The sequence below is a fragment of the Thalassophryne amazonica genome, chromosome 7 (genome assembly GCF_902500255.1).
Source record: "Thalassophryne amazonica chromosome 7, fThaAma1.1, whole genome shotgun sequence".
NCBI lineage: Eukaryota > Metazoa > Chordata > Actinopteri > Batrachoidiformes > Batrachoididae > Thalassophryne > Thalassophryne amazonica.
In genome coordinates, this window is record NC_047109.1 from 23,786,926 (window position 1) to 23,813,654 (window position 26,729).

The 26,729-nt window shown below is 42.3% G+C and overlaps 1 protein-coding gene across 5 annotated transcripts in view; it reads right to left on the minus strand.

The window, feature by feature from the left end:
- Positions 1 to 26,729, minus strand: part of LOC117513713 (glutamate receptor ionotropic, kainate 2) — a 1,177,061-nt gene that overhangs the window by 437,684 nt on the left and 712,648 nt on the right. For all 5 annotated transcript variants that reach the window (XM_034173955.1, XM_034173957.1, XM_034173956.1 and 2 more), the window contains exon 9: positions 17,458 to 17,565. In XM_034173955.1, coding sequence (XP_034029846.1) covers positions 17,458 to 17,565 — 108 coding nt within the window. The remainder of the gene's footprint in view (positions 1 to 17,457; positions 17,566 to 26,729) is intronic.

A 26,729-nucleotide genomic window follows, 5' to 3' on the forward strand; every position in this document is an offset into this window, starting at 1 on the left:
TGTGATTTATTGTATCTAAACATTGTTCTGTGTGCAGCCGTTTTCCTGTGGACTCAGTCTGAAGCTGGATTGGCGGATAGTGGGAGTGCGACGTTTTTCGCCTCTCACTCCTTCCAGGGAAGAGACTGACAGGAGCTGCACGGGTGAAATTGTTTCTGGAGGTGGAGGTTCTCCCTCCTAACTTAACACAGACTGTGGGATTACTGCGTGTGCGTACTCACACTCATCAAACTGTTTCTGTTCTCTGCCAGCAGTACCGGGTCTGACTGCTGAAGACAGTGGCCACCTGGGGCGCAGGGCTTGGCGGCTCCGGTGTTCTTCAGATCCGTTGGTGGTGGAAGCTGTGTGGGTTCCGGCTCGTCTATCACCAGACATCTTCTATCTTCGAGCCTGCCCACACGTCACCTTGTGTATGATTGACATTCCGCAATATTGTTATTGTCTGTACTTCGTTGTGCGCTTCACAACATTAAATTGTTACTTTTTGGCTTATCCATTGTCCCTTCATTTAACGCCCCCTGTTGTGGGTCCGTGTCACGACACCCTCCCAACAAAGATAAATTAAAATTTTTCGTTTTTTATATTGACAAATCTAGTTTACTTTTTGTATTTGAAATGGCATAAAAAATAAAATGTGTGATGTATCGAGTGGCCCAATACCTTTGGAGGGCACTGTATACACACACACACACACACACACACACACACACACACACACACACACACACACACACACACACACACACACACACACACACACACACACACACACACACATTTGCATAAAATACACTTCTCAGCTACTTTGGCCGATGTAGCAGATTTTCAAAACTCTCTGTGACACGCCAGAGAGGTACGCTCCAGCAGTCCAAATTTACTGTCTTCACCCCTGGCAGACATTCGTCAGTACAGTGTGCTTTTGTACAAACAGCAAGCCAGGGGTGAATCCATGCGGGAAGGGAGAGTGGGAGAGTGGGTGGGGTAGCTCCTCACAACTGCCCTAGATTAGAAGTTCACTTTTAAAGACATTTTTTTCATACTATTATTACTACTAATACTATAATAATAATAATAATAATAACAATTTCAACAACTAAAATGTTTAGAAAGAATTTAAATGTTAGAAAAATGTTAGAAACAATTTAATAGTTACATTTATAAACAATGAATGTTAGAAATTGTAAGTTTTACCATTACAGTGCTGTCAGCAGTTAAATATGAGGTCAAGAAACATATCTTTTTTTTATTTTTTATAAAACAAGTGTTTATGTTCATGTAAAGTGAGTACTGGAAAAATGGGTTGTCATTTTCATGTTGAGGTGTTAAGTACTTTTCAAAGTAACTGTGGCAACACTGGTCCTTACCCTTGTGAAGCACTGAGGGGCGATTTATGCAGTGATTTGGGATTACATAAATACATTTAATTCCACCATCATGGATTATTTTCTTTCCAGTTGAGAAACCTAACAACCCATTTATATCATGTTGCCTTCACTCAGAAGCTAGTTGCCATGTTGTGTTGATCAGTGTTTGCATAAAATACACTTCTAAGTTACTTTGGCTGGAGGCATAGTGACCACTTGTCTCTTTATACTGTAAAACACCCATTCTAGCTGTAAATGAATGGCAACTTGTCACATTGCCTCTTGAAGCAAATACAGTTTGACCAAAGGATAAAAGTGTAAGAGTAATGTTAGGGCCCCTTCACACATAGTGCGAATTTGGACGAAGTGTGCATGAAGCAAGAATCATATGCAAAACATGTAAAATCGTAGCTGCTTCCAACACCTCGTACACCTGTTGCTACAACTATTTGCTCACACCAGCAGCTGAAAGACAGCGTGTGCACTGTGAGAGCCCATCAAACCCTCTCGCAGCAGGTGTCGGTATAAGTCCAGCTGACACACACGAATATCTAACACCGCTTGTTTGGCACTTAGAAAATTTGTGGCCATTTGCACTATCATCACGAAAACAGTCAGCAGACAATCACTGTTGAGCTGGATGTGAAATTTGTCTAAGTGCCCCCACGACTGTGGAGTTGCAAAAAGCCACACACATGCGGTGCATGTGTCTCGCAAGTGTTCACATATGTCATGCCCCCCCCCCACACACACACACACACACCGGTGGTGTGCCTGGGGGAGCACACTTGCATAAAATGATTATAGGTATGTAAAGATCTGATCACATGGGGGTCAGACAGCAAGGTCTGATCGTACACAGCACAGGTAGGGGCCTGTCAGCTGATAACAGCATACTGGCAGATGGATGACAGCTCAGTGCACACATTACAAACAGAGAATCCACCGCCAGGACAGTTATATAATACCTACATATGCAATTACATAACAAATAATGAAAATAAATGACCACATAACACAGAAACACATTGGTCTGGGTGCTGAATGGACAGGAGGGGGTGTGTCTGCTTACCATCGCGCCTGTAAAGATCTCTGCTCCTGGGTGTCCCAGTTTGAGAACACATTCTGTGTTTGAAAGGACATGAACTGACAATATTCCTCCGTGAGGCACACTGCAAGTTGCCTGCTGTCCCCACATGGACATACAGAAAATATCTTTTGCCTTTGCGCCGGGCTGCAGCGGCTGCACACAGCGCACCTCGTCCATGTCTTTGTTGAATTCAGGCATTTTTTCACACTGGTTACAGGCCCGTGATGGTAACGCAGTGGTAAAGTTTCCATCTGGTAATCCGAGTTTATGGGTTTGAATCCCGTGAGTGACTTTTTTTTTTTAACCAGGATTATTTAACTGCAGGATTTTGTATTGTGTCCCCTTTTATGTATTATTTATATCAACCCAGTGATATTCACTAATTATACAGCTGGTTTTTATTTTATTGTTCTCCACATCAGTGGCATGATGTGGTGCTCGCACTGTGTTTTTGCTCGAAAGGCACAGTCGCGTGCACGAACCATCACACCGGGATCGTGCATGTCTGCCTGTCAGTGTGATGTTTTTGTGGTTCGCTCATACGACCTTTTTCGCTGTTAGTTGCCCTGACTTGTACTTATTTGTACTATGTGTGAAGAGGCCCTTAGTGATGTCTCTGATCTGGATCAACCCTGCAATGTTTTCATGGTTTGGTTGAAGACAAAGTGATAAAACAAAAAGAAGGTGAGAGGTGGTGGATGATGATGAAGGTAACTCTTGCATCTCTCCCTCATGTCCACACCTTTTCCTCCTTCCACTCCATCCAATCACCCTGTCCTGAGCATCACTCGGCGGGACCACAAACATACAACCCCACACCCACCACGTTATCCTCAGAGCTCCACTGATGCTTTGTGCAAGCGCCTGTGAAAGGTTTTGTAATTTCAAATCAGCTCTTTAATTCAGGCTTCATGAGTTTGGAGGGCTTCTGAAGGGTTTTTTTATTAATGGAGTAAATTATTCATGGAGGTGCAGATGCACACAGACCAGAGGTCAGGAGGAGCTGTGAGGTGAGGATGCTGAAGTGTGAAGTGGTTGCCGCTGCAAGCAATCGGATGATTTGTATCAGTAGTAGATTAGCAGGTTCTCTTCGGGGTGATAGTTTTATGAATCCTAAACTGACTGCTGAATACTGCAGAGACGCCGCTTCTGTATAGAATACATGCACCTATTGAAAGAGGAGTGCACCTTCATGTACTCAAAATCTGTCTTTTCTATCCATATGAAGCCATAAGTTACTTTTACAGCAAGTATTAAAATGTGTCCAAATGCAACTCAAAATCTATTCCTTCAAATTATGACAATTTATGATTGGAATGGGGCAAGGTCCTCAACAAGGCAGGTGTCTGTTCAGAATGTTGTGGTGAAAAGGCAGCTGAGAGCAAAGGCAACAATCTCACTTTAACAATAAAAGCATTTTCTGACCCTCACCTACATATACTCATGAAATTTAGGCAGTGAATTGAAGAATGAGATCACAGATACAAGCAGCTGACATGACTTTTTTATACCCCCATCACTTATGTCACTCTGATTGCTTCCACCATCTTTTATGATGAAATAATGCTTAATTTATGTGGAAAAATTGTTGTACGAAAGCTTCAGATATCTGTCGCTGAGATAGATGATGACTGGAGTGCAGTTTTAAGCAGAAATGAGGTGCTAATGATGCATGCGCAGTGAAGGCAGGGCTGACCAATTTTTAGGTGGGACTGTTAGGTCTGTGACTCTGGATTGGGCTGGCCACTCCATGATGTTAATCTTGTAGGTCTTGTAACAAGATGATGCTCACTTGCTGTTGTGTTTGGGGTCATTGTATTGATGAAACATCTATTTCAAGGGTGTTTCCTCTTCAGCATAAGACAACACTACTGTTCAAGTATTGTGATTAAAACTGATCCATGATCCCTGGTGTGCGATTAATATACCCAACACCATAGCATAAGAAACAGTAACATATCATGATGCTTGCTCCACCATGCTTCACGGTCTTCACAGTATATTGTGGCTTGAATTCAATGTTTAGTGGTTGTCTCACAAACTGTCTGTAGTACCTATATACCCAAAAAGAACAATCTTGCTTTCACCAATCCACAAAATGTTGCACCATTTCTCTTTATGTCAGTCAATGGCAAATTGTAACCTCTTCAGCATACGAGGTCTGTTAGAAAAGTAACGGACCTTTTTATTTTTTGCAAAACCTATATGGACTTGAATCATGTGTGATTGCATCAGCCAAGCTTGAACCTTCGTGCACATGCGTGAGTTTTTTCCACGCCTGTCGGTTGCATCATTCGCCTGTGAGCACGCCTTGTGGTTGGAGTGGTCCAGCCCCCTCGTTGGATTTTCATTGCCAGGAAATTGGCTGACCGACTGCCGCTTTACTTCATCAAAATTTTTTCAGAAAGTGTGATAGACAGCCAAGTGGAAACCATTTGGAAAATTCAGATGGCTTTCGGTGAAGATTTTATGGGGATCACACAGATTAAGGACAATTACAACTGGATTAAAGACGGCCCACAGCGGCGGATGGCGCGCCGCGCACCGAGCGGCGATCGACAGGCTCAAATGACCAGATCATTTCCAAAGTGAACGCTTTGTTGATCCGGGACGTCGTCTGACTACCAGAGAAATGGCAAGACAGCTGGACATAGCACTTTTTCGGCACATTCCACTGTTACAGGAGGTGGTATTGGTGTTATATGGTGGTGACCTTGTGTGTCCTGTGGCCGCTACAGTAACCATGAAGGCTCAATAAGAACCCTGTATACAAGATGGCTAACGGGCCTCTGGTGAAACAAGAATTCCTTAATGTCGGATCAGGCGGAGGGGGTATTGTGTTGTAAACCCAACAGCTATGAAGGCAGATGAAGGCTGCAGCAGGTCCTCAGACCCAGAAAATCTGGGATTTCCAAGCCATTGGATGCAGCTAAGGATTTGTCAATGACTGTGTGTTTGTTGACATTCAATGACAGTCCCACATTAAACAAACCCATGCACAGGCATCTCGAGATCGATCCAGGATGTAGCTCCTATCCAGAAATGGATCCAGAGATAATCATAATCGCCACCAAGGGATTGCCATGATGCAATACGGCCAGGAAGCACATGCACAGTGTATACTGTAACTTCACATAAGGATGTTTAATTTGCAAAAATAAGCAAGACGCAAAAATAAATACAGTTGTATGCAAATGTTTTGGCACACCTGATGGTTTCCATGTTTTTCCTTTATAAATCATTGGTTGTTTGGATCAGCAATTTCAGTTAAATATATCATATAGCAGACAAACACAGTTGATATTTGAGAAGTGAAATGAAGTTTCTTGGAAAGTGTGCAATGATTCTTTAAACAAAATTAGGCACGTACATAAATTTGGGCGCCCCAACAGGAATAATACATCACTATTTAGTAGATCCTCCTTTTGCAGAAATAACAGCCTCTAAATGCTTCCTATAGCTTCCAATGAGAGTCTGGATTCTGGTTGAAGGCATTCTGAACCATTCTTCTTTACAAAACATCTCAGGTTTTTTGGTTTCTGAGCACGCCACAGATTTTCAATAATATTCAGAACGTTGTACTTGTTCCTCTGCATAAATGCCTTAGTAGATTTTGAGCAGTGTTTAGGGCTGTTGTCTTGCTGAAAGATCCAGCCCTGGTGCAACTTCAACTTTGTCACTGATTCATGAACACTGTTCTCAAGAATCTACTGATATTGAGTTGAATCCATGTGACCCTCAACTTTAATAAGATTCCCAGTACCTGCACTGGCCACACAGCCCCACAGCATGATGGAACCACCTCCAAATTTTACTGTAGGTAGCAAGTGTTTTTCTTGGAATGCTGTGTTCTTTTTCAGCCATGCTCTTGTTATGTCCAAATAACTCCATTTTAGTTTTATCAGTCCACAGCACCTTAATTCAAAATTAAGCTGGCTTGTCCAAATGTGCTTTAGCATACCTCCAGCAACCCCTTTTGTGGAGTGTATACAGAAAAGGCTTCCTCTGCATTACAGCATCTCATTGTGCAAAGTGCGCTGTATAGTTGAACGATGCACAGAGACACTATCATGTTGTAGGTAGTTGTAGATCATGTTGTAGGTCTTTGGAGCATGCCTGTGGTTTGACTGTTCTCACCATCCTCGCTTCAGCGTATCTGAGATTTTTCTTGTCCTGCCACTTTGGGCCTTAACTAGTACTGTGCATGCAGTCTTCCATTCCCTCACTATGTTCCTAACAGTAGAAACTGACAGCTGACAGCTGAGATAGCTTTTCGTATCCTTCCCCTAAACCATAATGTTGAATAATCTTTGATTTCAGGTCATTTGAGAGTTGTTTAGAGGCCCCCACTCATTAGAAGAGATGCAAACAGGGGAAACATTTGCAAATAACCTTTCTCATGATTGGATTCACCTGTGTAAGGAGGTTAAGGGTAATTGAGCTTACCAAACCACTAATAATGCTAAATGTATTCAAATCAATAAAATGACAAGGGTGCCTAAATTTATGCACCTGCCTAATTTTGTTTAAATAATTATTGCACACTCTCTGTAAATCCAAGAAACTTCATTTCACTTCTCAAATATCACTGTGTTTGTCTGCTATATGCAGTGGTGGGCACAGCTAACCAAAAAGTTAACTTTGATAACAGCTAATCAATGAACTGAAAAGTTATATTTTATAAAGCTAAACCGATAAACCATCCAAAAATGTATTGGAAGCTACAGCTAAGCGATAATTGATAACTTTCAGTATTGCTTCTGGTACACATGCCACTACTAACAAGGTGATTTTGAGTTTTAACACTACGATCACTTCTGGTAGCATCAAAGGTGACCACAACTCAAACAATAAGACAGCACTCCTGTCTTTGTGCACCATGCCCACTGCTGGAAGCTCCTGTTTTCTATGTATTTTGCAGCAGTGAAGCAATTCCTTAACAGAATACAGCAGTGCCACAGTGAGGCAGAGGTCTTGGAAAATAAAGCAGTTTTGACTTATGGTTTTGATTTAAAATCATCAAATTAATCCGGATAGAATAACTCCATTAATATAAATTCTGCCATTTGTACAAAGTTAAAATATAACACATATCTTTTAATTTTAAATAATGCACTAATTCTGAAGTTTTGTAACAAACACAGACAGATGCCAAAGGGATTATGGGTAAATGAGCCTCCGCTAATACTGATTGGTTGACTCATATATATGTAAAAACCAATACACTAATGTGAGGTGTGTGTGTGTTAGTCTTTACATATAAATGTGCTTTTGTAAAATATGCCTTTTTTAATTTGTAAAAAAAAAAAAAAAAAAAAACATTTGCAAAAGCCAGAAAGTCAAGTTGTGATAGACAACCGTCTGATATAACCGGGGTCAAAATAAATAGAACACTGCCATCTACTGGTGTCCAGATGCTCATACTGCCATGAACACTACTGGCCAGTAGATGGCAGTAGAGGCCATGAAAACTTGCCAAAACAAAATTCCAGATAATCCGTGTCTGCTACGTTTAAGCTGCATGGAATTTAATAAATGCAAACTGAATTTCAGACATCTTATATATATTACTCTGGAACAAAGATGACAGATAAGCAGGACCCTAAAGAGCAAACAGGAAGCAAACAGCTCACAATGATTCCATTGTAAATAATGGAGAAGCAACCTGGGCTTCTTCTGGCATTTTTACATAAAACAAATGCAATAACAATGTCTATAAACCCAGAGAATATATTCACAAGCGTTTTAGGCATAATATACAAAGAGTTTAATGCTGTTGCCTGTGTGGAGCCTGATCAGATTGTCTCAAAATCCATTTCTTCTGTCATGAATGTACTGAGATTACCCATAATGCACCCTGACACAGCATGTCCACACTAAAACGTTCAAAATGAATGCATTACTTTAAAACTAAAACACATATCTGATATTTTCACTTTATAAAACTTCAGACGTGACGTTAATTTAGATAGCTTGTCAGAAATTAGTTTGGTTAAAACTGTATGCTTCTGGATGACTTGGGTGATATTGCCAGCACATCTGTATGGGGTCAAAAGAAATGGTCTTTTTTCCTGTGTTTTTTTTTTTCTTTTCTTCTTCTCCTTTTCTGTGATCAGTTCTCCTTTGTTTGCAGAGAACAGAGCGGTTTCTTCTGGAACTAGCTCTCCTCTGTTTGCAGAGGATAGAACTGTACATCTTCTACAAAACATTTAACACGTAGGTATTCAAATCTTTGATTTCATACTTCATAAATGTTTGTAACTGTTAAGCTTTGTTCACCATGCCTGCAAAAATATGTTAGCAGTCTAAAATTTATCAGACCAAAACTTATCGGAAGATAATTAGTCCGCTGATGGTTTTCAAAGTTATCTGAAAAGCTAATCCGATAATGAAGACATTAGCTTTGACAATTAGCAGTTAGCGCATTAGCAGAACTGTGCCCACCACTGGCTAAATGATATATTTAACTGAAATTGCTGATCCAAACAACCAATGATTTATAAAGGAAAAACATGGAAATCGCCAGGGGTGCCCAAACTTTTGCATACAACTGTATGATGGACAACATACTGTTTATTTGATGCAGTATGGACAATAGAAAGCATCAGATGGACAAGGATGAAGAAGTAAATAGAGAATTTTTGCAGGAAGCCCCCAGCTTGTTGTGTGTGCCAAAAGGACTTCTAAATGCCAAAAATAAGCAAGATGGACAAAGAAATGTGGGCTGGACATCACTGGATGTGATGTAGATAAACATGAACTGCTGTTCATTTTGTTGAAGAGTGTGGCTTGGTGTAAAGGGGAACATCACCAGTGTTGGGGAAAGTAACTTTGGAAAGTTACTTCATTAGTTAATTTATAAAGTTATATTTTACAGTTACTTCATACAGTTAGTTCATTAGCAGCTGCGGACACCTTGTCGGCAGCTGCTGAATGTAATTAATAAAGTTACTCATAATCTAATTTGGTTATTTTTAAGATTTAGTACTCAGAAAAGTAACTATTAGTTACTTTGCTGATGAGTTACTTTGCTGATTGCTCAATCTTACAAGTAACCAAGTTATATTACTCGTTACCTTATTAGTTACATTACTTATTAGTTGCAGGTTTTCGGCAGATTCTAATAAAGTAATTGCATAATGCTGCTAATGAAGTAACTGCATAAAGCAACTAAAAAAGTAACTAAAAAAGTAACTTGTCAAAGTTACTTTTCACAACACTGAACATCACTTAAGTTCCAGATTCTTCATATTTTTATGTTTTAATGTTCTTCTCCATGTCAAGTCTGCATGTTCTCTTGTCACTTTGCCTTTCATCCAACGATGTTCGGCTCATACTTCCACCACTGGCACTTCAGTTAATATGAAATCATTCACCCAGTTGAAACGCACTTAAGGGTAGATATTAGTGTGATATTAAGGTGTCATCCCCAGAGGAATATGACATCAGGCACTAGTGTGTGCTCTACTCTATCCACTGAGGTACTCAGTCTGTCAAATGAAGAGGAACATTAATGTCCCTCTGTGTCCAAAATGACCCATGTCTAATGATTCCTTTGGACCTAGTGGACACAACCATTTCCACCCTACAGAGGTTTTCCAAAGAGAGGAGAAATGTGTGTGTTTATGTATACTCTGACTGCTCTTGTTTAAATTTGATATGTGGTGACTCAGTGAACAAACAGCACACAGCTCAGCGGTGAAGTCCTGTTGAAATGTGTGTAAGCACCAAATCTCTCTTCTAAACATTTTTGTTTTCTATCACTTCAAACTTTGTACCATAGAGGGGGGAAAAGGCCCAACAAATTCTTCTAAATTGGCATAAAACTTCAACTGTGTTACTCTGAGGTATCAGATGCCAGTTTGATCCTCATGTACTCTTTGGATGGATGGATCCAATTTATTTTCATTTATAGTACACAGCTCTCATCAAAGCTTTGTAGTTTCATCACAAATCTTCTGGCAACTGGGTCAGTGAGGCCTTTTGGAGGATTGACTGTGTATGAGCAATGGGTAAATACGTGCCCAACACTCAAGCATGCCAACTGCAAATATATATTAACCCTCTGGAGTCCTGGGTATAACTGGGCGTTTTTGACTACTTTTAGTTTTACCCTCATGATTTACCTTAAAAAACGGTTTACCTGGCTTTGTTTGGTGTCATTTTTGTCAGCACAACCTCACCTGTGTGACTTTACAGTTCTTTCATTCTGACATACTGCATTAAAACAATAAACCTAATTATCCACAAAAACTAAAATCCAAAGGGCAGAAAAAATTTTTTTTTTCTGTGAAAATCACAAATGTGTAACAAACCATTTTTATAACTTAGAATGCAAATATAAATTGTAAATGTCAAAAATATATGTACAAATTTGTATATAAACAAAGTTCTATGTAACTATTACATTAAAATGAAGGAAATGGTTCAGGCATTTTTTGAACAGCTATCAAGATGATGATAATCAGATGCCACACAAATTATATTTGTACCACTCAGACAAATAATTCCTGTCCATCAAAAGGTCCTGTGCTGAACAAAACAGGCCTGACACTTCCTCAAGTTGTCCACTAGAGGCAGCACTGAGCCCTTGGAGGCTTTTTTTCCCTCTTTGACTGACATCTGCTCCCACGTGGGGTCGGTGGTTTTTATTGTTGATGTCATGCCATTTCAACCAATGGAAAAAGGGTAAGACTTTTATCGCACCAGCAAGAGGTGTTAAAACAGGCAACTAGAGGTGTCAGGCAGACAGACGTTCATGCGTGCATGAAGGCAGAGTGCATCCACATCCAAATACATGGGTCTGTGAAGACTGTAGTTATCATTTGGTGGAAAAGCACAATCAATTGTTGGGAAAGGCATAACCAAAGGGAAAGTCATGGTTTTGTTTGAGACTGTAATTGTTACAAGCAGAGAGAAGAAAGAGTGAGAAAATCTCTGGTTTGTGAGTGCATGCTGGACACAGCGCTTCGGACATTGGCTGTGTGTTTTGCACCAAACGGCTGGGGTTTTCTTTGCCACCAAAAGGAAATCCAAAGGGAAATTCATGGTTTTGTTTGAGACTGTAAATGTTATGAGCAGAGAGAAGACAGAGTGAGAAAATCTCTTGTTCGTGAGTGCATGCTGGACACAGCGCTTCGGACATTGGCTGTGTGTTTTGCACCAAACGGCTGGGGTTTTCTTTGCCACCAAAAGGAAATCCAAAGGGAAATTCATGGTTTTGTTTGAGACTGTAAATGTTACGAGCAGAGAGACGACAGAGTGAGAAAATCTCTTGTTCATGAGTGCTGGACACAGCGCTTCGGACATTGGCTGTGCGTTTTGCACCAAACGGCTGGGGTTTTCTTTGCCACCAAAAGGAAATCCAAAGGGAAATTCATGGTTTTGTTTGAGACTGTAAATGTTATGAGCAGAGAGACGACAGAGTAAGAAAATCTCTTGTTCGTGAGTGCATGCTGGACACAGCGCTTCGGACATTGGCTGTGCGTTTTGCATCAAACGGCTGGGGTTTTCTTTGCCACCAAAAGGAAATCCAAAGGGAAATTCATGGTTTTGTTTGAGACTGTAAATGTTACGAGCAGAGAGATGACAGAGTGAGAAAATCTCTTGTTCGTGAGTGCTGGACACAGCGCTTCGGACATTGGCTGTGCGTTTTGCACCAAACGGCTGGGGTTTTCTTTGCTACCAAAAGGAAATCCAAAGGGAAATTCATGGTTTTGTTTGAGACTGTAAATGTTATGAGCAGAGAGAAGACAGAGTAAGAAAATCTCTTGTTCGTGAGTGCATGCTGGACACAGCGCTTCGGACATTGGCTGTGCGTTTTGCATCAAACGGCTGGGGTTTTCTTTGCCACCAAAAGGAAATCCAAAGGGAAATTCATGGTTTTGTTTGAGACTGTAAATGTTACGAGCAGAGAGATGACAGAGTGAGAAAATCTCTTGTTCGTGAGTGCTGGACACAGCGCTTCGGACATTGGCTGTGCGTTTTGCACCAAACGGCTGGGGTTTTCTTTGCCACCAAAAGGAAATCCAAAGGGAAATTCATGGTTTTGTTTGAGACTGTAAATGTTATGAGCAGAGAGAAGACAGAGTGAGAAAATCTCTTGTTCGTGAGTGCATGCTGGACACAGCGCTTTGGACATTGGCTGTGCGTTTTGCACCAAACGGCTGGGGTTTTCTTTGCCACCAAAAGGAAATCCAAAGGGAAATTCATGGTTTTGTTTGAGACTGTAAATGTTACAAGCAGAGAGATGACAGAGTGAGAAAATCTCTTGTTTGTGAGTGCTGGACACAGCGCTTCGGACATTGGCTGTGCGTTTTGCACCAAACGGCTGGGGTTTTCTTTGCCACCAAAAGGAAATCCAAAGGGAAATTCATGGTTTTGTTTGAGACTGTAAATATTACGAGCATAGAGAAGACAGAGTGAGAAAATCTCTTGTTCGTGAGTGCATGCTGGACACATCGAACACACGGAGCGGCACTTCACACATACATTGGCTGTGCATTTTGCACCAAACAGCTGGGGTTTTCTTTTTACCAAAGCCAAAGGGAAAATCATGGTTTTGTTTGAGACTGTAATTGTTACGAGCAGAGTGAGAAAATCTCTTGTTTGTGAGTGCATGCTGGACACAGCGCTTTGGACATTGGCTGTGCATTTTGCACCAAACGGCAGGGGTTTTCTTTGCCACCAAAAAGGAAATCCAAAGGGAAAATCATGGTTTTGCTTGAGAGTGTAAATGTTACGAGCAGAGAGAAGACAGAGTGAGAAAATCTCTCATTCGCGTGCGCTGGACACATCAGACACACGGAGCGGCACTTCACACATACATTGGCTGTGCGTTTTGCACCAAACAGCTGGGGTTTTCACCAAACCCAAAGGGAAAATCATGGTTTTGTTTGAGACTGTAAATGTTACGAGCAGACAGATGAGCAGAGAGAAGACAGAGTGAGAAATACTCTTGTTCGCGTGTGCTGGATAAATCGGACACACGGAGCGGTGCATCACACATACATTGGCTGTGCGTTTTGCACCAAATGGCTGGGGTTTTCTTTTCACCAAAGCCAAAGGGAAAAGCATGGTTTTGTTAGAGATTGTAATTGTTAAGAGCAGAGAGAAAAAGAGTGAGAAAACTGCACACACGCGTGCTGGCCGAAGCAATCGCATGAAGCGGTGCTTCACACATTAACATAATAATTCATTAAAAACCTGGCGAAAATGACTAATCATTATTCAGGTTTTCCTCGGCCAATCAACAAAATTTAAAATCTGGTATGTAGGTTGAAGTCTTCACTTTCAACAAACATTCAAACTGAAACTGAAAGTGTGGGGTATTTGATGAATTTGGTCATGTGACTTTTGATGCGTATGCCCGTCAAACAACTGCAGAGGGTTAAAAAAAAACAGTGTTGAGAGCTCCACAGTGTCAGACCAAAGTAACAGCCTGTTGTATGTCAAAGTTTTAAACTGCTGTCAGTCTTCAAATCACTTGACATTCATGCCTTGTATGGCAGCACCCTAACATTGGTGTGTGTGTAAATGGGTGATTGAAAGATATTATTGTAAAGCGCTTTGAGTTTCTGAAATAGATGGAAAAAGCACAATATAAATGCAGTCCATTTTCATATTTCTTCAGTGACAATGGAAATATACAATACAGCTCCCTGTTACTGTCATAGTTGCAATTCATGCCCATGCAGGCTACTTCACAAGTGCCAGCTGAAGAGAGTTTTGTGCACATATTGGTGTTTGCTTACAATGCAAGTGATGTACCTCTTCCCCAGCATCCATCTTATTCTTCAGGAAAAATTCATTGTATCATCACTCCCAGCTTTCCCTCTGGGAAGGCTTCAGTGTATACTTATAGGAGCAATGAGGTCAGAACCTTGATGCATATTACTAGGAAATAATGAAATATACTACAATGGCTTTGTGGTTTGCTTCTGATCTATCTATTGCATGTGTTCCCTGTGTTTTTTGTTTGCATGGATTCACTCTGGCTTCCTCCCACTTCCAAAGACATGCATGTTAGGTGAATTGATGACTCTACATTGACCGTAAATGTAGGTTTTTGTTGTTGTTGGATTATTATTATTTTTTTGTATTTGTCTTGCTGTCAGCCCTGCGATGGATTAGCAGCCAATCCGAGGGTGTAGCCCACCTCTCACCCATTGACCTCTAGGATAGGCTCTAGCTCCCACTCCCTTGTGACCCCCCCAAACTGAACATTCATAGAATGTTGCACAGACATCATATGAACAAAGAAAGAGGACGAGTAATGTTCGCATTCAAACATTCTACAAATGTTCATTTAATGTTCTGAACATTTGTGAACATTTGTATGATGTTCACTGAATGGTCACATACAAACATTACCTGTCATCATTCTTTGTTCATATGATGTTCATGTAAACATTCAATGAACATTCAAAGAATGTTCAGATTCCAGGTGGGCCTTAACTGGCATAATAGTTTTTTTTTTTTTTTTTTAAATACATTGATGGCATACATTTTTTAGTCTTCTATTCAGTACATGTATTTAGGGTTGTGGCCAGAAAATTTACATACACTTGGTTTGGACATCCATAGCAGAATGATTGTACAATATACTTCTTCAACAAAATAAGTCTGTGCATCACAGAGCTTCCTCTTATTGTGCACCTGCTTTGTGGAATGATCTCCCTGCATCAATAAAACAGTCAGATCCTGTAGAGAATTTCAAGTTCAGAGTTAAGACTCACTTATTTTCCCTTTTGTATGGCTACCATACTGGCATAGTATGTTACTGTGCTTTTTACTCTTTTAAAATCATTTTATTAGGAAATGCAGCAGGCTGCGGCCTCAACTATATCTAAATTCTGGGTCTTTTAGTGGTGGCCAAGTGGTTAATGTCCTTGGTTTCAGTGCAGAAGGTTCCGGGTTCAAATCCCACCCCTGCCACATTTCTCCATGTAATGTGGAGTTGCGTCAGGAAGGGCATCTGGTGTAAAACCTGTGCCAATTCAACATGCAGATCCACCTTGGATTTGCTGTGGCGACCCCGAGTGCAAACAAGGGAGCAGCCGTAGGGACTTACCTTTAGTGAAGCTTAGGGCTAGTGGTCGGCGATCACCATAGTATTTCTTCTGTTTTTCTTGTTGCTTAATGCTGACAAATTATACTGTATTTGTTGTCTTTCTGATGCCTGATGCTGTTTTTTTCTCTGTTTGAGGTGCAGCTAAATGCAGAGATGAGTGTGGTGTCTACTTCTGCACCCTCCCTCACCCCCATCCTGTGTACCATCAAAATTCCCTGCATCTTCATTTTGTAAATTGTTTTGTAAATTATGTCAGTGGCATGGCCCAAGAAGAGGGTCACCCCTTTGAGTCTGGTCTGCTTGAGGTTTCTTCCTCAAATCATCAGAGGGAGTTTTTTCCTTACCACTGTCACCTGTGTGCTTGCTCTGGGGGTTGGAAAGTTTAGGTCTTACTTGCGTGAAGTACCTTGAGGCAACTTTGTTGTCATTTGGCAATATATAAATGAAAATAAATTGAAATGAACTGAAACTGAAAATAAAACTCAAGTATTAGGTGTCACAGAGGCTCAGTATTTGGCACCTTTGTCTCCCAGCAAGAAGATTCTGCAATCACTGCTTGGGCAATTCTGTGTGGAGTTTACGCATTCTATCTGTTTCTGCATGGGTTTCTTCCTGGAAAAAAATCTTCTTCCCAACCTTGGCAAACAATTTTACAAACACTATGTTACTCTACGGTGAAGCGGAATTGAGAAGGATAACACTGAAATTATTTGAAGGCATATGAGAGACTTGAGCCAAGATTTGATTTTTTTTTTCTTGTCTAAAAAAATTTGAAAAAGTGAAAGTGATAGTTTACTATAGATTCATCAAAGTGTGATCATAAGTGTGATACATGTACATGTTAGTTCTGTGTATTTTTCACGATATGAAAGCTGTTTTTCTTTTTGTTTTGTTTTGTGTCAGTGCTGTTGTTCCATAACTTAAGACATTTTAATAAATTTGCAGTGACACAAAATTCATTCATTTGCATATATTTGTGAACACAATCTCTTCTTAAACGCTCCAGGACCGTCACTGTTGATCAATATAATATTTTCCAGAGAATCTCACTGCGACTTATACATACTGTGTGTCATAGTAATAAGCTATTCCACAGGGCAATGCACAACAGTGCATGAAACTCCCAAATTTAAGAGCTGATTTTAAAAAATAATAGTGGACTAAAGGTCCATCCAGCCATGCATTTTCTGTACCTGCTTACTCCAAGGGACTGGAGCCTATCCGAGCTGTCACAGGCAAGGCGGTGTATACCTTGGACATGATGCCAGTCTGTCGCTGGGAATTGACTAAATGTCCAGCTGACAATTCCTTTTGTCCAGGCTGTCAAATAACATCCACCATGCTGCCCTTGGAAACAGTTATTTGTCCATCTTACTTATTGTTTGTTCAAATTTAGCAGTCATTACAGTTCACACCACAAGGTAAGTACTTCCTGCAATACTCCGCTGTTCTCTCCATGTTGCTGTGGGCCAGCAATTTGTGTCCATCTGATTTCTTTTGTACAAGGTGCATCAAATAACATCCAACATGCTCTCCAGCCCACACTTATTTGAACAGATTTCTTATGTTTGTAATTTAAAAGTCATTGTTTTAAGTAACAGCACAGACTGCAGTGTGCACATGTGCCACACTGATTTCCTTTCCATTGTAAAACTAACCCACAGGAAAATGTATTACAAAGTGAGTTCCACATACAGAGATGCAACTTGTACTCTGGAAAGTACTGTAAAATAATTGTGAAGATATGGATTGTGCTTGCTTTGGCTATGTTGGCTTACTGGTTGTTTGTTTAATTTTAGCGTGTGTGTGTGTGTTGGTGTGTTTTATGAAAAAAATAATGTATTTATTATTTAAGTATTAATTCTTTTTTTTTTTTTGAGTATTTGCATGGCAGGTGTGTGTCATTGCCCAGAAACACAAAAATGGACAACCTTCTCAAGCCCCTCCTCCTTCAGACTGATGACATCCAGGTCAAAGTCTGTCCTCAAGCCATTGCTCTTGTTGAAAGTAATCCTCCCGGTCAAGCCGTCCCAGTGGGCCTGCAGAAAGAGATACAGAGGAAATAAAAAGGGCATCAGGTCATCGGTATCACTGCCATCAGTTTAATTCTGTTGCTTTTTCCCAGTATGACACATTTGGCGCCATTTCCACTTCCTGCCATTCGGGAGCCCACACAGATGCTGAGGCTGCATCTGTGACAGTGGGAAGGCAATTACCCAATCTTTACAGATATTTAAGAGTGTGATAGGCTACAATGTAGCATGAAAGTGGTTCAGAGCAGGAAAGGCGTTTCTGAGGCACAGCAAATCATCTCACTGATGCTCTCACTGGCAGCCAGGGAGTTCAGAGTCTATCAGTCATCAGACAAGTGCCAGTCACACATTTGGAAGTTATACACACACACAGCCAGTGGTGTGACGTCTTGAGTCAGACTGGTTCCTCTCAGTGTTTGAACACCTGTTTATGGCCCACCATAGTTCACTGATACGGTACTGCAAACACCTTTGGAACAATATTCTGGGAGATACAGTGAAACAATACCTGGAGAAGCCCCACGAGCTGCTTTGCTGTTCAAGTAGTTAAAGCAGCGTTCCTGATATAAATGTGAATTAGAAGAGCACTCAGAGAGTGAATACCTCCTCCAGCAGAGATATAACAGCCGACAAAATGGGAAACTTTATAACCTCCTTCACATTACGATGGGTTTTTTGGATAAGACCTCAAGGGCTATGTACACAACATCAACCTGAAAAACACAAGTGCACGGATCACAGAGAAAAAGATGTTTGTCACTGAAACATTACGCAAAAAATAATACACACAATAATTAGCAGGCAGCTCTGTGGGAAAAGATTGGGGCTAGCAATAGGTAGACAGTCGTAGTGTCTCACATCCAGACACACACACACACACACACACACACACACACACACACACACACACACACACACACACACACACACACACACACACACACACACACACACACACACACACACACACACACACACACACACAGACTCAGACACATCACTTCCCCACTCTGTTATCTTTGTGGTGAACTCACTGGGCTTTTTTCACCTTTTCTGTCTGTCACATTGGGTTCAGCTTTGTTTGTGTTTTGTTACTTCCTGGTTTCATTCATCGACATTGCCTTCATGTTCAACAGCTGTTTTCAGTTTCTGCTTATTATTCGCACGTGTTCTTCCACCAGCTCTCACACATTTCCCTAATCAGCTGGCAGGACTTAAGAACAAGCTTGTCCCTTCGCACTCTGCTAGACTGTTAGTCTTTGCACTAAATTATTGTGCTTCCCAAGTTCTTGGTTTTTCTGTTTGATTTTTTGCTGTGTTTTTTGACTACTGAGTTTGCATACCAGTTTATGTTGTGCGGTACATGCTTTTTGTTAACAGACCTTAGACTTAAGATGTTTGGACCTGTAGCCATTCTGGATTGCTGTCTCATCTCTCTTGCGTACCAAACTGGACTGTATTTTTTGACTGTGAACTGCTCTACATGCAATCCAGGGAGACTCATAGACTCTTAATCCACTTCACCTCATGGCATCCGGGAAAAAGCACTGGTCCCAATGAGCCTCAAGGCCTGTTTTGGACTTCAACTGCTTAATCCAATTAAGGGTCATGGGGGCTGGAGCCTATCCGAGAGTCACAGAGCCCAAGGCGTGGTACACCCTGGACAGGATGCCAGTCAATTGCAGGGCCACATATAGACAAACAAACACATTCACACCCGCACGCACACCTACGGAGAATTTAAAGTTTCCAATTCACCTAACCTACATGTCTTTGGATGTGGGAGGAAGCCAAAGCACCTGGAAGGAACCCACACAAACACAAGGAGAACATGCAAACTCCATACAGAAAGGCCACAGGTGGGAATCGAACCCACAACCTTTTAGTGTTAATTTAGACATTTTAAATGTTGGGGAAAGTGAGGAACACGGACCCACAACAGGGGGCGCAAATGAACGGACAATGAAGAAAGTCAAATAACAAAGCTTTACTGTTGTGAACACGCACAACAAACACAACAGATCACAATTGTGGAAATAAACCAATTCCAATGGTGTCGTGTGGGCAGGCTCGACGATAGGAGACGTCTGTCCGAGTCGAACCGGAACCACCCGATTTCCTCTGCCACCGAACCCCGGGAATACTGGAGCCGCCAAGTCCCGAACTCCCAGGTGGCCACTGCCTCCGCTCGTCGGATCCGGTACTGCTGGCGAGGAACAGAGACAGTCAGATGTGGGTGCGGCTGCACCCAGCAACACGTAGGGTGGATAAACCACCTCCACCTCTCGTCAGAAAAACACTGGTTAGTGCAGGAATGTGTGTACTTATCAATAAGGTCCAATACAGTCTCCTGCTGTTCCACTCGCTATCTGTGCAAAAGTAACAAGGTATTATGTCAAGAAGACAACACAATTGGCTGAGTATATTACCTCCTTGGTAGAGCGATATCTCGGCAATGAGGTGGAGATGCCGTCCAGCTGATATACCCCTCCGCTGATGGATGTCAGCTGTCTCAGTTGATAGGTGACGGCTGTCACCTTGGCTGCTCCTATGAGGCGGCAGCACCCTCTGGTGCCTGGAGCCCGCACTCCAGGCAGGGCGCCCTCTGGTGGTGGTGGGCCAGCAGTACCTCCTCTTCAGCGGCCCACAAAACATTAAATTTAGTTTTAGTCATGTTTACATTTTAGTCAAGATGTTGCCAGTATAACTCAGTTTTAATTTTAATCTTTTGTCAATGTTTTTGTCATTATGATGATATTGTATGGTATTGATTTGATTGAAAGACATTCTACAATTACAAAAAAGTTTTAGAAGTAAGAATAAATAAGGATACCTTGAACTACATGTTTAATCGTTTAAAAATATGGTGAAATTTCACAGTATGCTCACTTCAAATAAATTTGGGCAGTCATCCGCTCATCTGCACTTTCAAAGTGATCTAAATATTTGGCCATAAGGTTGGTCAAAAATGAACACACTGTGGACTTAACCTGAGTTTGGTGCACCCTTCAAATAAAGGTTTTAAAACTTTTCCTTGAATTTTCCTTGTACTTTTTGAGGTAAATATGCACACATCTAATGATATTTCAGTGTATTTACTAGCAAAGAGAATGTTGCGGTTCGGTCCGGTCGGATTGTTTTTGGGAGTCTTTTATGTGTTCCCTCTTCCCATGTCCTTTCATGTCTCAGTTCTCACCTGTCCTGTCTCCCTCTGGTCTATTAGTGAGGGTGTAAATGTGATCTGCCATTCGTCCCTCTCGTGGGTGTGCAAGAATGTTTCTCCCATCATCTCTTCCTCCTGTTCTCCAGCTGTGCGCAGTCTTCTGGTTTACACTTGATGGCTGCACATGACACCTGTCATTCTGTGGGTGTGCGTGAGTATGGGTCATGTGTCCTTCCTCCTGGTGTGTGTGGTCGAGGGTGTGTGCCTGCGTGAATGTGATGTTGTTGAGTCCTGCGTTCATGTGTTCATTTATGTTCTTTCATGGAATCAGGTTGTCATGCTGCTCCTGGTCTGACGGTTGTCAAGGAGATGCTCACAGTCAGGCGCAGTGTTTTTGACAGCTGTCATGTGAGGGCCTTTTGCATGTAGTAATTCCCATCCGGGTCCAACTTTTATTGATACTTCCCAATGTTTTTGTATCTTGGTTAAATTCTAGTGTCATTTGGGTTTGTGGTTTATTTCTGTCATCAGGTATCTGTGTCTGCCTTTTCTACTTAGCCATAATGGTCATGTTCAGCCACCCATGTATGTTCTGTTATCTGCTGCCCCCTTGTGTTTAGTTTAGATTATCACATGTTCTGGTCTCCCTTGATCGTTCCCATCTGTAACTCATCTGCTAACTTGTATTTAAGTCACACCTGGGTTTATGTTCCTTGCGGGTCCATTGTTTGTACACTCAACAAAAATATAAATGCAACACTTTTGGTTTTGCTCCCATTTTGTATGAGATGAACTCAAAGATCTAAAACTTTTTCCACATACCCAATATCACCATTTCCCTCAAATATTGTTCACAAACCAGTCTAAATCTGTGATAGTGAGCACTTCTCCTTTGCTGAGATAATCCATCCCACCTCACAGGTGTGCCATACCAAGATGCTGATTAGACACCATGATTAGTGCACAGGTGTGCCTTAGACTGTCCACAATAAAAGGCCACTCTGAAAGGTGCAGTTTTGTTTTATTGGGGGGATACCAGTCAGTATCTGGTGTGACCACCATTTGCCTCATGCAGTGCAACACATCTCCTTCGCATAGAGTTGATCAGGTTGTCAATTGTGGCCTGTGGAATGTTGGTCCACTCCTCTTCAATGGCTGTGCGAAGTTGCTGGATATTGGCAGGAACTGGTACATGCTGTCCTATACGCCGGTCCAGAGCATCCCAAACATGCTCAATGGGTGACATGTCCGGTGAGTATGCCGGCCATGCAAGAACTGGGACATTTTCAGCTTCCAAGAATTGTGTACAGATCCTTGCAACATGGGGCCGTGCATTATCCTGCTGCAACATGAGGTGATGTTCTTGGATGTATGGCACAACAATGGGCCTCGGGATCTCATCACAGTATCTCTGTGCATTCAAAATGCCATCAATAAAATGCACCTGTGTTCTTTGTCCATAACAGACGCCTGCCCATACCATAACCCCACCGCCACCATGGGCCACTTGATCCACAACATTGACATCAGAAAACTGCTCACCCACACGACCACACACGCTGTCTGCCATCTGCCCTGAACAGTGTGAACCGGGATTCATCCGTGAAGAGAACACCTCTCCAACGTGCCAAACGCCAGCGAATGTGAGCATTTGCCCACTCAAGTCGGTTACGACGACGAACTGGAGTCAGGTCGAGGCCCCGATGAGGACGACGAGCATGCAGATGAGCTTCCCTGAGACGGTTTCTGACACTTTGTGCAGAAATTCTTTGGTTATGCAAACCGATTATTTCAGCAGCTGTCCGAGTGGCTGGTCTCAGACGATCTTGGAGGTGAACATGCTGGATGTGGAGGTCCTGGGCTGGTGTGGTTACACGTGGTCTGCAGTTGTGAGGCTGGTTGGATGTACTGCCAAATTCTCTGAAATGCCTTTGGAGACGGCTTATGGTAGAGAAATGAACATTCAATACACGAGCAACAGCTCTGGTTGACATTCCTGCTGTCAGCATGCCAATTCCCTCAAATCTTGCAACATCTGTGGCATTGTGCTGTGTGATAAAACTGCACCTTTCAGAGTGGCCTTTTATTGTGGGCAGTCTAAGGCACACCTGTGCACTAATCATGGTGTCTAATCATCATCTTGATATGGCACACCAGTGAGGTGGGATGGATTATCTCAGCAAAGGAGAAGTGCTCACTATCACAGATTTAGACTGGTTTGTGAACAATATTTGAGGGAAATGGTGATATTGTGTATGTGGAAAAAGTTTTAGATCTTTGAGTTCATCTCATACAAAATGGGAGCAAAACCAAAAACCAAAAGTGTTGCATTTATATTTTTGTTGAGTGTATTTGATGTCTTAGGCTAAATGTCTCCTTTGTCGTCTGTCGTCCCTGTTCCAGTTGTGAGTATTTGGTATTGCACTCCTGCTTTGTCTTTTGTTATTTGTTTGACCTCCTCACCCAGAGTTGTGTAAGGGCCCCTTCACACATAATACATTTGAAGTCAACTGGCGCACAAAGGAGGAATTGCATGCCACTCGTGAAAAATCGGAGCTGCCTCAAACACATTGTACAGCTGTCACCACAACCATTCATGCACACCACCGGGCAAAATACAGCCAGTGCTCATTCGACCCCCTCTCGGCAGGTGTTGGCCAAATTCCAGGTGCCACACATGAACATCCAACACCACTCGCTGGGCACTTAGAAAAGGTGGGGCTATTTGTGTTCCCGGCATGACAGTGGAGTGCAGATGACCACATTCGAGCTGTCTGTGAAAATTGTGCCACAAAAGTGTGCCGTTACCAAGCAACACATATGTCAAGCAAGTGTACCCCCTCAACACATATGACGTGTGTGTGTGTATCGTGCTCCCCACTCCCCCAACATATGTGGCGTGTGAGTATGTTGCTCCCCCCTGCAACACATGTGGCATGCTGGAGGAGCACACTTGCATGACATATTGATAATTATGTACAGACAAGATCACATGGGGACCGACCAACCACATCTGAGCACAGACAGCACAGCAAGCCATCTCAGCTGATCGCCCGCCAGCCACTCACTGACAGCTGGAAATGATGGCTCAGTGCATGTGATGTGTTAAATTAAAAACACAGAGAACTCAGCTAGGATAAGTATATAAATAAATACTATAATAACTACATACATAATCACATAACAAATAACTAAATAAATAATCACAAAACAAAGAAACAGAGAGTGACACTTTGTTCTGTGTGCTGATCGAAAAGGTGGGTGTGTCTGCAAACAGCTACAGCTGTGTTATGACAGACATGACGTATACTACAATCTTCTCCTTTATGAATATTTAGGTTTTAGTAGCTTACTCCTATAATATTATGTAGTGACTATATTTCTTGTTTATGTTGTTTCCCTCCCTCATTGTGTAAATATCACTTATATATATGCTGTCAATATTCTTGAGCCACCGAGGTGAGTAGGGAGAGTTCCCATGGGATAATAAAGCTTTTAAACCTACCATCCCTGGATCTCAAGACCAGGTGCCTAAGTGGGTCGACTTGTCATGACCCAAAATCAAGCCAATCCTCTTTCTCAGTCATGCACCAGGTAACACCATGTGGCCGGAATCCTGCTTATGTTTGTCGCCCTGTTTTCCGTCCGTTGGTTCCCTTGACTGTTGTCGGTCCTGTTTTGAGTTATCCTTGGAATCCCAAGTCTTTCAAGCCCTTCTGTGGTTCTCCAGCCTCTTCCCCCCCCGTCCTGGCTCCCCGGCTGCCCTCCAGATGTCACGTTGTTTTTGTGCGGTCACCTGGTGGTACCCCCATAAGGGTGGGGTACTATCATGGGTTTGGCCTAATCTGGGCATTGTGCCCATTTTTCCCCTTTCTGTTCGACCCGTGTTTTGCTATTAGTTGCTTATTTTCATGCTGGTTTATTCTCTGTTATGTTGTTGCTTTTTACTTTGGCCTTTTCTTCTATTCCAGTTTTCTTCAGTCAGTTGTGTTTTCATTTATTGTTCATAAATTTATCATTTAGTTATCATCTGTTTATTTTCACTGTTTTCATTTGTCATTTTCTGCTGTACTGTAATACCGGGTTTTGCCTTCTGTTTAGCATCCAGTCTTTACTTGGTTATCTTTATTGCATTCTTATGTCATTAGTCAGGTCCAGTTTAGTTTTGTTTTTTGTACTTATCTTTTGGTTCTCTTTTAGTTCTCATGTCTCCTGTTCAAGTTCCTGTTCATAATTGTTTTTTTATTCTGCCCTTGGTTGCTATGGTTCTCAGTTTTTTCCTCATGGCTATTTGTTTGTCTCACTCTACACCCTGCACCTGCCATTTTGTCTCCATCCCTCACTCGTACCTCATCATGTTCTCACTTCACATCACCGCACCAGCCCCATGTCTTTGTCTCTCACCTTGTTTGTGTCTGCTTTGTCTTCTTGTTCATTCATACTCTTGGCACCTGCTCACGTGTCTTTGTCTATTACATCAGTCCACCTTGTGCACTCCTCTCCTGACAATCTTGCCCGTGTATAATCTTTGTTCACTAGCCATGCCCCTTTTCTAGATTGTTCCTCACATGCACCTTGTTAACTCTTGTCTTATTTAATCTCCTCCCAGTCACCACATCCCTGCTCGTTTGTTGTCTTTGTACTCATACCAGCTCTGTATCTGACCCTGTTTGTGCTTCTGCCTCGCCGACTGATCACCTGTGTACCAAACATGAGCCTGAATTAAAGACAATGATTTCTTCTACATCCAAGCCTAGTCCGGGAGTTTGCATTATGGGTCCTAACACTTTGGGTGCCTGGCACATGCCGTGCCTGATAGAACAAACAAGCCAGAAGATGGACCTAGCGAACTCCACATCGGTCACCACAGCCAATGACCTTGCCTTCATCAAAGACATTTTTTTTCTGAAATCGAATTCTGTTTTGACTGTTATAGAGCCTGTTTCACACCCAAAAAGAAATTCAATTATCTCAACCAAGCCCTGGATCTTGTTGAGGCCAATGCTTGGCTGTAAGATTTTTTTCCCAGACCTGGAAAATCTGGATGAGTTTTTTTTTTGCTGTTGAGAAACTTCCAGCCTGGATTGGACAGCCTGAAGGTCATCTGGCATCTAGCCTCCCGCTCACTGACAGCGACTCCGAGTGGGAGGACGTTGATGACGACGCATCATCTGAGGCTGAAGGTCAGGTGCTGCAGGACACGGCTACTATACTGTTCAAAAGTCAAGACTTTTTTTTAATATCAGGACTGCCACAGTCGGCGTAACCAACAGCGAATTTTCTTGGCTCTTGATCAGGTCTTTTTAGCTGAGCCAGAGCTGGTAATCAATTTTCCTGAGCTTAAGAACATTAAAAAGCAGTTTGAGCAGGGCTGGGTTCCTCCCTGCATCGAGGATCCCATGGACTATCTGCTCGAGTCTCAGATTATTGCCACCTGCAGTGAAAACCCACGTGTGATCACACTCTCAGACGCCGCCATTGCTCCACTCCCGCATGCCGCAGCACAGAAACCAGCCACTTACCTCCTGCCTCCAGGTCCAGAAATGCAACCACTGAGGCCAGTCTCGCTCCAGACCCCTCTCATACCTGCTCCACGAAGGAATCAAGTAATTTCCAGTAATCCGGATCCCGCTGAACCGCTCGTCGTGGGCGCAAACATATCAGCACGCCCGCTCTGGGAAGCCCCAGTCGTGACACCCAGGAAATGCTGAGTGCCTGTGCCAACTCCACCGACACCTGCTTCTGAGATGGCTGCGTTGATGACCACTGAAGCACTGCGTTTGCCCAACATTCTCGGTCGGCCAATCCACCTGTTCTTCTGGGCAGTCACTGTCCCTGCTGCCCCCAGTAGAGCCTTCAGGAACATGCTCGTCATCACCAGTGATCTCTACCGGGAAAGCCTCGACGCCTTCCCTGGTGGTGGTCTCCTCCTTGTCGGCGGCACCTGCCATCTCAGCCTCAGTGAGCACAGCAGTTGCTACGCAGATGAAACTGCACAGACCCGCTT